Source organism: Scomber japonicus, chromosome 10 (genome assembly GCF_027409825.1).
Source record: "Scomber japonicus isolate fScoJap1 chromosome 10, fScoJap1.pri, whole genome shotgun sequence".
In the NCBI taxonomy this organism is placed as follows: domain Eukaryota; kingdom Metazoa; phylum Chordata; class Actinopteri; order Scombriformes; family Scombridae; genus Scomber; species Scomber japonicus.
In genome coordinates this window covers 20218591-20234931 of record NC_070587.1, presented here as the reverse complement: position 1 = coordinate 20234931, position 16341 = coordinate 20218591, and the positions used below count along the sequence as shown (strand labels likewise).

Here is a 16341-nt window from a genome sequence, read left to right as displayed (position 1 = left end):
TGACAGGTATCTCCTGTTTCCTGTTCACTGTCAAGAGTCACTATTGAAAACAAGAAGGGTTGTCTGTGAACTAAAATACTCTATCTCAATCTCACAAACAGAGGTATAGGCTCTGGGTTGAGAGATGGAGAGGGATCCACATTAAAAAGCTCACTGGTGAGTTGTTATAGAAGTACATATGCACAGGCTGTGCCAGCACAAAAATAATAGGGTAGTATTAAGACACCCAGATGCATAGCAAAGGCTTCTGAGTCACAATGGACACACTGTTTCAATTTCTACACATTGTTAAAATGTGTTAATGGGTGTGGTGAGCATTTGATGCCAACCATAAAGAGTTTTTGGCTAAACTTGCTCAGAGTGACATTTACTCAAAGGCCTACAGATGTCAATATGAATAAGATGTCTGTCTAAACTGTGTGTTTGCATTTGTACACAATAGAACCATTGAACGATAGTAAAAGCAAATGAAATGTATGAAGCGCTAGTTTGTCATATGAAAAACAGGCTGTTTTTCAGTGTGTTATTATTTTTGTTGGACTTGGATTTGAAAGACATTAATCACGCCTGTAGCCTCTGGGGTTCTGAGCTGCAGTGCTGTGATAACGCAGCAGGGAGCCCATTTACGTCAGCCCTGTCTGCCTTCAGAGCCCAGGGACCAGGCCCAGTGTCTGGGGGAGCATCGTAAGGCGAGTCCCATGATGCATGGGCCTCCTCTCCACAGCCTGGGGAATAACAAGCAGGTCACATGCTGCACAATACATCCACACTTCCCTCACTTCCCTCAGCGATTGTCTTTCTCTTCCCTCCCTTCTCTTTAGTATGACTGGAGGCTGGATCCAATAGAGTTGTCATGTGGAAATGTCATAATCAAATTTGATCACTTTCACATGTTAGCTTCAATTCAACGAGTGCATTGTCATCTATGGATCAGACAAATGTGTGACCTTTTTCCTCATGAAAACCTTTTCCAGGTTAGGTTAAATAAAGTCGGAATATTAACCCAAAATAAACACTGAAAACTTCCATACTGCAAGTGTCAGACTGTCTTACATCAGCTCTCTGAGTGAAAACACAACTTAAAAGGTAGCAGTAGTGTATATAAAGGAGAGCATAGATTTTGAAGTTTTAAATGGACTACTGTACAACATTGTATTGTACAATAATAACATTTCACACTAATATTTATCACTCTCTCTGACAATTTATACCAACCAAATAACCAAAGTGCAAACTGTCTCATGTTGGACACTGCAGCTTTCTCCTTTCTGTCCTTATAAAGGGTAGACAAATCTGATGTAACAAGTCATAAGATTTTCTGTGACCACATCCAACATTAATATGGGGGGATGGAGTGACTCAGCAGGAGGGATGGGATGTCCCACTTTGCAATCCAGTCCCACTTTGCATTCCAGTCTGAGAAGGCAGGTGTATTGCTTTTAAGCTAGTTCAGTTTACTGCAGCCAAGAGTATTCAGTTACAGCAAAATAACATGTCAACAGTATTTCCCTCACTTCTGACTGTGAGCAAGACTGGTGAAATAGGAAATCAAGTCACGCTGGACTAAAGGCCTTTCTTCAAAGTTTCAAACATATTTTCCGAGATTCTCCCTCTGCTACAGATATAAACAGAGATCTCCCTCCAGCTTGATCCATCTGTGTGTCTCCTTTCCACTTTGTGTGTGAGCTGAGAAAACAGATTCGCCAGGCGAGTCCCAACTTCAGCTGGCTTCTATTTCCTCCCAACCTGTGGGTTATGGCCCACAGACAGTTGATGCTCTGCACATGGTTTTCTCTCCATCTCTGGCAGTTTCCCTCTGTCTGCTCGTATTAAACTGATCAGGCCTGATCTGGGTATTTTATTGAGCTCTCGTTTCCTCTAAAGAGAATGGAAATCAGGACATAGTAGATGTATGTCTGTGTCTGTATCAGTGTATTTGATTAGGAAGAGCAAGCAAACAGGGCTTATGTAGATTTGTAAATTATCTTCTAAAGAAGACCGTTTTTTTCTTGTAGCCATAGGCAAGAGGAATTTTAGGGTCCAAAAAGTTCTGATTCCAATTTCCGATGCTTGTTGGCAGGGATATGACATTGTCATACCATAGCAGAAAATTCAGGAATCGCCTTGTTGCAAAAATGCTGAAATCATCTTGTTCCAAAGGCATGAATCTGCCGTGACATTTAATATGGAGCAGGTGGTAGTTCATTAACTCACAGGTACCTGGTGCACCATGTCCCACTGTGAAGACAATCTGGTCACCCAGTGAACTGTGGGCTTTAGTGTACTGTAGGTGAGTCTGACAGTGCCAAATCTGTAGACATGACAGAAACAGTTCAGTCTTTGTCCAATTTTCAGGGAAAAACATGACGGTGCAAATATTTATGAAAAAAAAAGAACAATGTGTGGTTCATTAACTTTTCCTGTGTGTGTCACAGAACATGTTTCTGACTCTCCTCTCTCCAGATCCAACCACAAACCAATGCGGTGGGGGGAGTCGGCACCCGTTTACGTTAAGAATAGAACTTGATATTACTGAGGAATCTCCAAACGGCCTGTTAAAATAAAGGGGTTCCGAGAAGTTCTTTGCTCAAGCTTTGGTCATTGCCAGCACTTTTTTGGCGTTTGTTGTTTAATGTGGTTGGTGAAAACAGTTTTTTATTTGAATAGCAACACGTCACGTCTCTACTTACGCAAGAATGATTGGAAGGGAGTTTGGAAAAGCGAGCCTCATTCCAGGAGCCAGACAAGGACACTTGTACTGTATGTACATCTCAACATCACAGACAAGCACTTAGGCTTGACAAGCAGACCACAAATGCTGCTGATGGTACAGCTCAACAGCAAGACCTTCAAGATTGATTGACTGAAGGCAGCTTCACTTCAAGTTCAATGACTATTACAAAAATTTGATGTTGCTGCCTTAAGTGTTGTGTACTTTTATCTTTAAGTATTCCAGTAATATTGAGATATGATGTTTCTGGAAAGCTTCAGTTCATAAAGACACCTGGCCTGTGAACTCAATGACGTAGTGTGCAATGCTGACACATTTTTAAGAGGAAGTTTCTGAATGACTCAAATCCTGTTTTAACTTCACAGTGCATTATTATGGCAGTGTTTCAACAAGGCTACAGCCCCCCACTGCTCCTATCACTGAAACTTTGTATGCCAGCTAGTAAGAGTGTGAGCAGTTATGCTTCCACTACAGCCTGCATCTGATAATAATATATTATAATTCAAGTTGGAGGCAGGGTGAGGCTGAAATAAGATAAAAATCTGCTCACATGTCTGAAACAATAAAGTCTTGCCAATAATACATCTGATTTCAGCTGAGGAGAAAATACAGTGCAACTTCTCTTTTAATGTGTTTAGTTTTTGAAATGTGCGTTCAGCCACAGTAGGTGCTAACCACATTTGCATTAGAGTTTATGAATAACAAGGTGGTCACATGACCTGAATGGAAAATAAAGGTGGTTTTCACTAGCATCTGTGTCCCAGAGAGTGTTTGTTTCATCCTTCCGCTGTTTCAAACAAGTCAAGCTATTTTAAGGTTTGGGTTTGCCTTTTTATAGATGAGCACACACCAAAGTGTGAAAGAAATGTTCTCTCTAAACAACGTCAGTGACCACAACTTTGCTTGAAGTGGGACAGCAGGCCGGAAGAGTCCTTTTCATACAGGCAAGCAAGAAAGTGTTGACAGCGTTGTGTGTGTATGTATGTGTGTGTGTGGGTGTCTTCCTCCTCAGCCCACCCCGAGTATCTAGCCACAGTGTTAGTTGTTTCTCTCAGTGTTGACACACACACACTGAAACCCTCAAAAGCAAACAGCTTCACAAGGATTTCCTCATTCTTTGTTGCTGTATTGAAACCATGATTGTATGACAGTAATCATCGCTACTGAGGGTCTGTTTACACTGATTACAAGCTTTATGCAGTGTTCTTTGTGAATGAGTTTAAGTCAATAAGAACGTATCAGCCACAACGATAGGTTGTATGGACATGAACATGAACAAAAAATAAAACCTGCAATAAAACATAAGTTTTAGCCAATAAAAACTGCACATTTGTTTCAGAAAGATGCTACGTTGTGAATTTTAATGTATGTTTTCTAATGCGTGGTAAATCTTAAAATAGAACTCAATCGCTTGGGATTCATGGCTTCTTTATACCAGTGAGTTAATTATGCTCCTTTGAGGAGACATTGGCCCTGCTTGTGTGGTCCACACTGTACTTGTGGTTTACTTGGCAGCAAAATAGAGAACACAACAAGTCATCTTTTAATTAGAGCTGTGTTTATGCTCAGGGAAATTACTTAGAGATGCACAGTGGAGGCTGATAAGCCTCTCTATCTCGCTCTCTCTCTTTCTCTGTGGTAGTACAATATATAAAATGGATATGCTATATATGGCCACAGTTAGTTAGCCCTGCACTGGTCCGGTTACCCACAATGCACTCGTTTATCACAGCAATCAGGCATCACCAAATAGGGCCTTGTTCTACTTTCTCTCAGAGCCTGGTCCAAAATCCAAATCACTTATCTCCTGTGGCTGTAAATACATCTGCTGATAATCTACACGTCACATCTTATTAACAGTTATAAACACAAAACACAGCACATACTATCCCAGCAGCATTAGACCCATTAGACACTGATCAATGAAAACAAGATACTATTGTTTTGATCTAATGCATTTCATTGGTCATCAAGAAGGGGAGGTGGGATATTGTAAATGGGGGGTTGTTGGTTGGAATCCTTAAACCAGTTGGTAAAATGTAGGTGTGGATGTCTGTGTTAGTTGGAGCATCCTTCAACCATCCATCAGTGACAACTATTGTTGACATGCCAGAAAAGTTGTTGAACCTCAGAATGCTTCAGTGTAATAGCCACAGCAGAGAGGACTGTGGCTTCATGTGTAAATAAGAAACATTGTTTTCCTGAGAGAAGAGCAAACACGCTTAGTCAACTGGACACATAAAGATAAAAAAATAACGGATTATTGAAACTGATACCAATGTGGATATTTCACCTGTCCCTATTGTGAAACGTCAATAGCTCACAATGTAATTTTGAGGCTGATCACCTCTCCAGACTCTCACTGATACATTCTTCAAATTCCAATGTGAAAGCCATCTATAAACACTGAGGCCAGGGACACATGATAAACACAGAGAGGTATTCCTGGGTTTTCAGGTTGCTACATGAATGACAGAGCTAAGCAATGCCTGGCTGATGAGTGTGCGTGTGTGTGTAGGTGCAAACGTGCATGTGTCTATTTGTAGTTGCGTTGGTGATCCAGGGGGGCATTGTGTGATGTGGGGTGTGAAAGCCAGGTCGCCAGGGGATTGACTTCTCTACATCAACACAGCTCCGAGGCTCTGTCACTCAGCAGGTACACCTCATCGTTGGGGAACGCAGTCTCACTACAGAATAAACACACCTCACATATTCTGCTCTCAGTCACAGGCTACAGCCAAGTGGTGCCAGGCATAACGTCAAAAACACACACCAAAAAATGACCACAAATTTCACATGGCATGTTGACAGCTGTTGTAAACTATAGTGGAATGGATGTCAAGACCTGGAGAGAATATTCTACATGATGGTGATGCAGAGAGAGAGAGGGAGAGAGTGTGAAAACCATGCATGTCACAGGTCATAAAAATGAGAGAGATATTAATGATGATTACCGTTGGGAGGCAAGTAGTTGAAGCGCTGATATTGGCTCCTCTTTCTTTTGCCATTGCAGACGTAGAAGTTTACTTGCACCGGGCTGGATATTCTCTGGTTCCGGTACCGTGGGATCTCCACAACAAGTGAAGTCTGAAATACAACCAACAACATTTTACCTCCATGAGATAAGACAGCTGGTGAATCTTTGATAAAAAGACATCAGAAACCTTCAGTTGTATTTACTTATCTGATTTTGTGTCACTCGTCCAAAGTTAAATGAAAGAATTTGTAGAAGGACTTCCTGCAGCTTATTAATCTACAACTATGTTTATATTGCAGCTGGCCTGCATTTAGGGTACTGTTTCCAAGAGGCTGGACTGGGAACTGGTCTAAATGAGCTCGTCTGGACTGTGTAGACACAGCAGTAGAGCCCATGAGGTTGGTCCAGTGCCCGTGTTTGTGTCTGAGGAAAACCTCAGGGCTTTAGCTTTGTCCCCGTGCTGCACACAGATGAGAGAGGTAGCTGGGCTTATTTGTTTGCACAGCCACGGCTCCCTGTGGAGAGGCTTGCATGTCCACCCTTTCCCCTTCCCCCACCCCCTCCTCCCCACCCCCTAGGCCAGACCTCGGCAAGTCTGGACGGATGTGAACTTTCGACTGCTTTCTTTCTGACACGGGAACACGGAGAGAATTTGTCTGAGGGTTTCTGTCTAATTCCTGGACCGGCTGTCACTCTGGTGAGGATCTAAACAGTCCAGAGTGGAGCACTGACAGGAAGCAGGCTCACGTCGGTCACTGCTGTGGATGGAGGATAGTGGGTGGGACAGAGTGGGGGGTCGGAGGTGAGGGGTCTGCGTCCTCAGAACCGGTCTGCCGTCCAGATGACGGCAAAGAAAATATGCAGGTGGCTGATTGAGTGTGTTAAGTGCGTACGTGCACATGGCTCTCCATTCCGTCCCAGTGAAAGTTAGCACACTCTGAGCAGCAATAAAAAAAGAGGCAGGAAGGCAATCTGGAGTACTTTAGGACAGTCTGGTGGCAACAGACATAATGCATGTGCTTTCTTGCTGTCTCTACTTGTTTGTTAGACCTACAAATAAACACCCTGTATTATTTGTCTTTCATCGACCTTGCCTCCCTGCACCGCCGCCCCCGGCCGAGCCCTGCACGCCCGCTAATTTTCCAGCATCTGGGACTCCAGCCACAGCACATCAGCCAGCCCAACAGGCCAATTAGATATCAGAGTCCATATTTACCCTCCTGATGCAACCAAGTCATTTACCTGAGTGAAATAACGGCGACAACAAGGAGAAAAACACCCTCAAGATGCAGCATTTAGATGTGCATGGTTTATTTTAGACCCTGTGTAAGTGTAAATTGCCCTGGTTAGTTTACACAATAAGGGAGTGTGGTGGGGAGGTTGGGGGTGGGGGGTGAGGGAGGATGAGACGCCGCTGATGAAAGGCATCAGCAATTCTAAACATACTGTCATCACACACACAAGCAAACAGGTTTTAGCAGATCCTGTACTTGACTCTCCACACTGAGAGAAGACCTAATGAGCCTTAATGAAATCTTAATTAACTCCAGAGCACAGGCAGCTCTCTGTGACACATAGAACAACGCCTTTTCCTTCTCTTGATGATTCCCTTTTGCTCCATTTTGTATTAACACAATCCGAATGTGAGACTGAGCGTCGGTGAAATGAGTGTGCTGGTTTATTTTCTCATTATGGCTCTCATGAAAACCAGCAGGTAAAAACAGGGGCGTAATCCACTCTTGGCTGCATGATCCCGGCACAGATGAAGTGTTTAAGTCCAATTCACCACAACACTTTGCTGTGAACTAAATGTCTGGCTATGCTGGGAAGGCTGTGGCGTGAGTAAGTGTGTGTGTGTGTGTGTGTGTGTGTGTAAATGTGTGTGCGTTTGTGCTTCCATTTAGTAAGGCGCGTTAGATGCAAAAACAATATGACAGCTCGTGTTTACTCCGTAAGGGTACAGAGATTTTGTGAAAATTCCATTCAGGATTGCATGGGCTAATCATCATTGTCTATGTTGCAGCTTGTAATGCCTTAGCAAAGGTTACATCATTACAGGGGACAGATGAGGAGGAGACGGAGAGGAAAGGGGAAAGTGTCAAGGGAGGGTGGGACTGAAGACAGCAGGAGCATTTCCAATGAGTCATGTCAGTGAAGTGTACTTACAGATTTGACGGAGTCCTTGTCAACTTTAGCTTCTGTCTCCCACAGATGATGACCGTCTATATTGACAAAAAGGATAAAACACAACGTTCATTATGCCTCCATATCAACATCGTGAGTATACAAACAATGTAGACATTAAATGGAGCAAGGAAACAATCTGCAGATGATTCTCATTAGACTGGTAGAAGATGTGAGTATGATTGATGATGGGTTTTACTGTTTAGTTTAGTGTAGTGCAAAAAGAATTATTCGATTTAACGGTCATTTATAATGGAAAAATGACAAGCATGTGCTCATTCTCAGATGTGAGGATTTGCAGCTCCTCAAACTCTCTGAAAAGTGAACAGTCTTGGGTTTTGGACTGTAGACTGGAGAAAATAAACAACACAATGTTATTTTAGGCTCAGTTAAATAGCGATGAGTATTTCTTCTGTTCAGTGACACTAACAATTTTTCAGCAACTATTAAAATTCCACTCTTCACCTGGGACTGCCCACTTTATGGCAGTGTCTATCTCCATTACATTCAGCACTATTTTTGTCTCTTCATTACATCCCTGATGACTTTCTTACTTATTTTTCTCTCTTATTTCTATTCTTAACTCTGTCCTATGAAGTTAAAAAAAAAAGCAGCAGCTTTCATTTGTTCTCTTTCTTCTCGTCTAGAGCTTGTTGTGGTGAGAAGGTTTTCCTTGCTGCCATGCAATAAAAGGCCTGTGAGCTACTGCAGCTGTTGAGAGCCTGCAGAAGCTCAGCTCACATTCTTTGGGTTTTCTCTGTGATTTCATGCCACACCTTAGCGAACAGACGCTCTGGACTCTGCTAGGGCAATCAGCACCGACCACAGTGCCACTTTTTCCTCTTTTTTTTCAGAACCAATAAGTCATCAGGAAAGTCAAAAATAGAAGTGACACAGAACAGCCTGTGTGTCATTGGCACACCATGTGAGACAATAGCATGGACACTGTGGCACTGCTACTGTATGCTAGCAGGCTATGCAGCAGCTGTGCCTTTATGGATACAACAATACAGTTGCTGCTGCAATGCTGCACTTTGCTTCTGGGACAGGAAACCATCAGATAAGATAATCAGAGTCAGTTTCCAAATAACTGATAGCAGAAGTCCAGTGGCTCTCTGGGAGATGTAAAACCCTCTTTTTTTTTCTTTCCAAAAGTATTATGTTTTTCACATCATGCGGCAAGTGAAAGAATAAAGGATCCCAGTCACAGTTGGCTTATTATTGGTGAGCTGTGGAAGTGGGGGCGGGTGGTCAGCTTTATTATTCAGAAGAATGAACATCGCTAGATATCTCTTTCCAAAATGGCCATATTAAAACTCAAGGAAAGAGAAAAACAGACGGTGAACAGATCAGATAAGAGTTTTCTATTTGAACTGGGGGATATAAGAGTTGCATATGGAGAAATGTGCACTGCGCTGATGGAGGTGATGTGGATGACTGGGAAATAGAAGCAGGGCGATAGGCCTACAGGACTGCTATGGGGCACAGCAGTGATACGGTGCATGTGACAGGTGAGAGAGATGCCTACATAATGCTGAGAAGTGGTGGAGAGTATGGAAGGGCAATTAGAGTGAGCACAGACAGAGAGAAGGTCAGAGAAAGGGAGAGAGACAGGAGGCAGACAGAGATGAGCGTTCCTCATGTTACGTCTAGGGGAACCAAGAGGGAATCGCACCCGCCTCTGCTCTGGGAGACACTCCAAGAGGGAAACCTTAGACTACGACGTCAACCCCAACCTCCACTAGTAAACATGTTTTTCAAACTTTTCTTGCTCTTCTCCTCTCTCTCTACCTGCCTCTTGATCTTTCCTCTCACCTTCGAATACCTCACACTTTGTTTGTTCCCCCAGATTTTCAATAATGACTTCATGAGCAAATCGAAAACTGAGACTGAATTGGGATAGGGCCACATGTGGCATACCTTTGCGAGTCAGAGACTGCTGTACGACTGATAACCACAGAACTTTCCATTCACTCCTTCTTCCCTGCAACATCTGCAAAATGCTTCTGTTCCCGACAACACCTCCTCCTCCTTCGCGCAGCCTCCACCCACGCGTAATGCACACACACACACAACGAGATGCAGCCACATGCACTTCTGCAGCCACAGTATCCTCTACCATTGTTCTGGCCTTTAACGGTAGGAGGTGAGAGCACAACAATATAGGTGGGGGAGGTGAAGTGTCAAGAAAAGTATAGGTTATAATCCGAATAAAGAAAACAAAAAAACAACTGATGAACAATACTTATTCTTAGGCTATGTGCTCTCTGGTGCATAGCCCTAGATGACTCAGTTGTGTATTTGAGCCACAAAACTAACACCAACACAAACAACCATGACAACACATTCATCCAGCTGGCAATTTTGCCACATATGCAGTAGGGAAAGGCTTCTTGGCTTCATCTCTCCTTCAATTCTTTACCACATGCAAGACAACATGGTAACTGTGATGCTGTCATATTATCATTATCATTAGTCATATTTTATTTTTTTTCATTGAAAGATGGAGGGTTGGTTAATGGTGAAACATAAAACCTAACAGCCAGAGAAACAGAGAGTATGTCCTCTACTTATTGAGATAAAATATGACCTCTAGTCTGTGATCATTGAAAGGCTGAGTAGTGTCATCCGAGTCTTCACAATTACAAATTTTGTTTTTTAAACTTTTTTTCTACCAAAAACCAGAGGTGATTTTTCCTTCCAAGCACAGCTTTCACTGTCCAAAGAGACTTCACCTTAGTGATATTGTGAATGGAAAATATGATTCACATTCTTAATTGTGGAGGTTGTCTTGTGAAACAATCCAGTCGTGTTTTGCAGCTTTGTCTCCTTTCCAGAGTTGATTTTTTAGGAGCATTCTTCTCTCTTTTCTTTCCGTTTTAGTACTGGCTCTGCTGCTACACAAATTTTACACATATTTTCAAGGCAATTACTTTGTTGTCCAATGAAGGGCAAAGTCAAAAGACCAAAGGGGTTCCCCCATGACTGATCTGAGAGGTACAGCTGCTTTCGTCTCTGAAACACCTGGCCTCTGCCAATCTGAGGACTGGTGAAATTGGAGAAATGTGGGTCTGTGTCAGATCGAGAGGCTTCGGTGTAAATTACGACCTGACAGTAGATTTGTGATGGGTTTATAGTCAGGAAGGGAGTTATTCTTGGTGTATAACAGGGAAAGCGTGAGTTGACTTGACCCCTGGGTGCAGGTTGAGGAGGCTGGCGTCAGAGTATATCCTTTTATCAAGAGTCCAGCTGTGTGGTATTGGGTATGAAAATGATCTAAAGTCTGACAGTGACGGCTGGCGCATCATCCAGACTTTTACATGTGTATGACATTCGTGGTATGCAACAAGTTCACAAGGAAGAGTTCAAGCCTGGTTGCTCTTCACAGTGTGTTGCACACTATGTATCACAGCCTGTGTTGGGTCAAAGCAAGACCTTTATATTCTGACCCTAAACCTGCTGTAAAGCAATGTGGGCAAATATTTTGGTATTTGTGCACATTTGAGTCTGTTGTTAAGTGATTTCAGCCAAATTAAGCAAGTCCCATACACTGGACAAAGATCAAGGTCTCAGCCACTGTCAGATCACTATTTTCATCACACAGAGGGGACATTTCTTAAAATATATCACAGAAAGGAACATTGTTTTTCTATTAGGTGAATCATTTATATGGCTTTCACGTGTTAAGACAAGACTGAAGAAAGGGTGGAGGCCACAGTACAATCTAGACATCTTTCTCTTATGATACTGTTATGATTCAACTAATTACTTTGTAGACAAGCCCAAAGCACAGACATGCACCTAGCCTTCTTGTAGTGTTCCAAATGGATATTTGCATAAACAGATTCAGTCATCCAAAAAATTCCCCATTCAGTACTACTGTAAATGTTATTTTTTCAGTTTTCCATGATTGTCTATAGATGCATCAACTATATTACCCTAGTTAGATTGGATACTTAAACTCATAATCTTAATATTAATCTAAACCTGGAGTGGTGGCTACCCTAGTGCCAAACTATGAGCCAAAATTATTCAGGTTATCCTTGCCTAAAGCCAAAGGGCAGTCTAGACATTCCGCTAGAAGTACAATACATCGACCAATTTGTGTGATGTTTAGACTTGCCCATGGTAGACGCGTTCAGTGAAGTATAAATAGATTTTGAATGAAGTCAAACAGTGCAGATCACAGTCTGTAAGGACTGGGTAACTCAAATTATTAAGGTGTAAGATTCCAGGTATTTCAGCCTGTTTCTGAGGAATTTCTACATGACAAGAGTAATATCCTGAGGGTATTGTTGTGGACAATGCTGTCCTATTGTTAGTGATTATACTGTAGATCAGACTTCTCTTAGTCTTGGCTGTGAGCTAGACCAGCCTGAAGCAGAGGTGGAGAAGACCAGACTTCTCCCTGTTGCAGCCTGGGCTGTGTGGTGCTGCCGAACTCCAGGCAACGCTCCAACCCGACCAGATGTAAAAACTATCCAGCTCACCAGGGAATTCCCTTACCTCCCCCCTCTGAGTCAGAGTGTAGGCTTTCCCCAGCTCTTTCTCTCTCTCTCTCTTTCTCTCTCTCTCTCTCTCTCTCTCTCTCTCTCTCTCTCTCTCTCTCTCTCTATCCCTCTCTCTTTCTCTCTATGTTTGTCTGTCTGTCTTGTCTCTCTATTTTCCTTGCCTCTAGCCTTCATTCCATCCATGGAAAGCGGGGCAAGCCAGAACACACACTTCAATAGGTGCGCCAGGTATGTCTTCCTACTCTAGTGCCAAAAGGATGGTTTGGGCAAACTGACACACACACACACACACACACACACATACACACACACATAATAAAAATTGAACCAAGGACAAACAATGCAGAAGAAGATGGAAAGTTCCAGAAATGCCCACATTGCGGTTGTGCAAAGGGCACAGCTCTCCACAGCAGAAAAAAAAGATAAGGCCTGTTAAAAATACATGTCACCAATGATTACTGTTAGAAATAATGTTTACATAGCAGCAGAAACAAAAATGTGGACTTGAGGTTCTTGAGTCTATCATTATCTGGCTACATTCTGATTAACTCGCTCTCCCTGCTATGTGTGGTCTGTGATGAGCTAAGAGAAGAGGAAAAGCCATCACACTGATCAGTCCACTGAAGCATTAAATAACATTTATCTGTAAAAGTCACATGAATACATTAAACCTTTCAATGAGACTGGCAGAATTACCACTGCACTTCATTCATTCACTCACTAAACAAGAGTCCACATCAGTGCAGGATATGCTCATATCTTTGCTCTCATGTCTCAGTACATGAGGTCACAAGCAGGGTTTTGTAGGAAGCCTTGTCTTTTTCTGCCTCTCCTCTTCCTCCCCTTTCCCCCTCCTCTCTATAAAGCCTCTTGTCTTTTCCGTTTCACTCCTCTGCAGGGAATCCCTCACAGATGACTCACTACAAACACTTCCTACTGAAAAACGCAAACAGGCCCGCAGGCGACAGCTATAGTGGGCACACACGTACACAACAACAAACACACATGTGCATGCAGTGGGTGCACGTTGCAGAGTTTGCATCAGTTATCCTGTGGGTGACAAAGTGGAGCAGTGGGGATGGACATGGTATTTGAAAAGAAGAAGTAATTATTTTTCAAGGCGCATTAAGGTCTCCCGCAGTGGCAACAGCTATGAGCTCTGCTCATTTGATACTGGAGACATCCCAGGAGGGGACAGACAGATAATCAAAACAACACAGTCAAAACAGACTGTAGAACTGGAAGCAGTGAGTGGCAGCCAAAGACCAATAGAGTTAGTCTATGATTTAATATTACAACAGATTAAAAAAGTAGTTTTTTCCCTCTAGTTTATTTAGTTTATTATATGATTTATCTCACCAAAATCATACGCCCTTCATAAAGCATTTGCACTAGTGATATATCTTATTATTGAAGCACACATACACACACACTCACACACACACACACACACACACACACACACACACACACACACACACACACACACACACACACACACACACACACACACACACACGCACCATGTGTTTATGCTAGAACTACTTAAATAGTGTAGCAGACAGCTCCATTTGCCAAAAGTAATTACTTTTACATGTAGCCAAGTTTATTATTTGACCTTTTATACTTAATTATTTTTGTTTTAAAAAAAAAACTGTCATCACCTCATGCATTTCCTCATTCATCACTAATAGCTTTTTCACTGATCTCCCATTGGGGTTACTTGTCATTTATGTCTGCAGCAATATTTTTCTTTCTTTTATGATCGTGCCAATGGGCTGCTATCACTCAAACAAGTGTAAAATAAAAGGGACACATGAAGAATTAGTGTCTGATCTGCTGAGGACTAGTTGATGTTTTTGGTGTTTCAGTTCTCATCACTTAACCAGAAACTGATAATGGGACAATTTCTCAAATGGTAATGTCATTTATTATTCAAAAGTTCAGTAATGAATCGATATCTGCTCTTACAAATTTCAAAGCAGGCATATGGGTATGTTTGTGTTGAAAGCGGCCACATCCATGAGTGGAGTGAAAGCAAATGGAAACAGTTATAGAATACATGTATTTGTGATTTGCGACTGCCTCATTTGTGCTAATAGGCTTTTGTGCTGTGTGTGATCTAGCTCTGACTCAACTTGGATGATTTTGACTGTATATAATTATTCACACAAGTTGGATTGGGACGCTTAAAATCGGTCTGTTGCTCCTTAGGATTTGTGGAATTTTCTGGAAGGTGTTTATTGGAGTCAATTTTGGAAAGTGAGCAGCCGTCCTGACCTTTGATGGCAGCAAAAGTAATGGCTGTCACCACTGTGGCAAAAGCAGTGATTGGTGTCGTGCTGTACAAAGAGTTCGGCTGTACATGTGCATGTGTGTGTAAGCACATGTCTGCGAGTAGTAATTATTGTGGCGCGATGCTCTGTATTTCATGGGTGCATTTAGTCATGAACTTTTCCAGAGGAAAATAAAACCAAAGTTATAGAATAAATCTGTAATATAATTATAATTTTATTGGTTTATTTTTTTCCGTATCCCACTTTGGTCCTTCTAAATCAACAATCAGAGAGATTTCAAGTCTGAGGACCTTCATGAAACAGCAGGATTCTCTGATTAAAATGCCAAAAGACAATATTTTGCAGTATATTTGGGACATAAGTACTTTTCCACACTTATACTTGCTCATAGATAGTTGCCATTAGTGAGTGGTGTGTGTGTGTGTGTGTGTGTGTGTGTGTGTGTGTGTGTGTGCCTATGTGTGTGCCTATGTGTGTGCCTATGTGTGTGTGTGTGTGTGTGTGTGTGTGTGTGTGTGTATGTGTGTGTGTGTTCACCAGTGTATAGGTCTGCCTGTAATGGGCTTTTTGACTTAGGAGACCCTGGAAGTGGAGGGTCATTAAAGTTTACATAAAAGCAGACTAAGTAGTAGACAGACAACCTCTCTTTCGATCTCTCCCTCTATCCTTATGGACACCACAGAGACGGAAAACAAACCGCTGAAATGTCGATGGCAGGCACGGGTGTGGGGATCCCGCTAGCACAGAGCTCCACACCAGCTAATGTCTTTAACGGGTATTGAGGATAGAAGTAAGAAGAAAATGAGGATGGAACAGACGGTTGGGAGTGAAAAGAGAGAATAAGAGGAAACACAGAACCCAAGGTAGACAGGAGGGGAAGAAGGGAAATACAACCTACAAGGGGTCATGAGTCTCAAATAGCATGGGGGGGGTGTTGTTGTGTATGTATGGGCTTTCCTCTCTGGGGGATCCCCCTCCATGACTAAGTAAAGTCAGGAGGAGGGAGACCCCCGTATTATCAAGTTCATCCACCTCCTCTCACCCCAACTCTGCCTCACCCTTAACCCCTAAGGCGCTGCAGAGTACTGTTACAGGGTGAGGAGAGGTAGCGTAGAGTAAGAGGTTCAATTTGTTTTTGTCTTATTGAAGTGATTTTCAAGAACAGTTTTATAAATGTAGGAAAGATTGAGCAATGATGTAAGCGTGTCTTTTTCCTTCCCAATATTGATATTTAACTTTTGAGTGAGCTCTGTTGAAGCATTGATTTGGAAGGGCTCAAACATTTTTTACTTATTCAGGCAATGAACTCAGTAATTTTCATTCTAGATGTTCTCACTGAGGGAAAAAACTGCCTGATCCGAGGCTCACCCGAATCACTCGGTGGCCCACAGGCGACTGCTGGTGCATTCAAGCATAACTAGCTGACAAGTAAACAACTCTCCAATTCTTTTGTACTTTACACCCAAATTTAAGAAAGAAAAATAAACTTTCCACAAATTGGCTCGATGCAACCCTGAAATATTTTGGTTGGGAAAAAAAAAACGAGAATGGTCATTTCTTTTTAATGTGTTTAAGTCTGCTAACTTTGTCTCAAAAAGCCTGAAAAGACATTAAGGTGAACTATTATATATATCATTTTTA

General features: G+C 42.3%; 1 protein-coding gene across 2 annotated transcripts in view; it reads right to left on the bottom strand.

The window, feature by feature from the left end:
* LOC128366228 (nuclear factor of activated T-cells, cytoplasmic 1-like) overlaps positions 1 to 16341 on the bottom strand; it is a 58865-nt gene that overhangs the window by 21268 nt on the left and 21256 nt on the right. For both annotated transcript variants that reach the window (XM_053326911.1, XM_053326912.1), the window contains exons 7-8: positions 7875 to 7930; positions 5686 to 5818 (exon numbers count right to left, since the gene is read on the bottom strand). In XM_053326911.1, coding sequence (XP_053182886.1) covers positions 5686 to 5818; positions 7875 to 7930 — 189 coding nt within the window. The remainder of the gene's footprint in view (positions 1 to 5685; positions 5819 to 7874; positions 7931 to 16341) is intronic.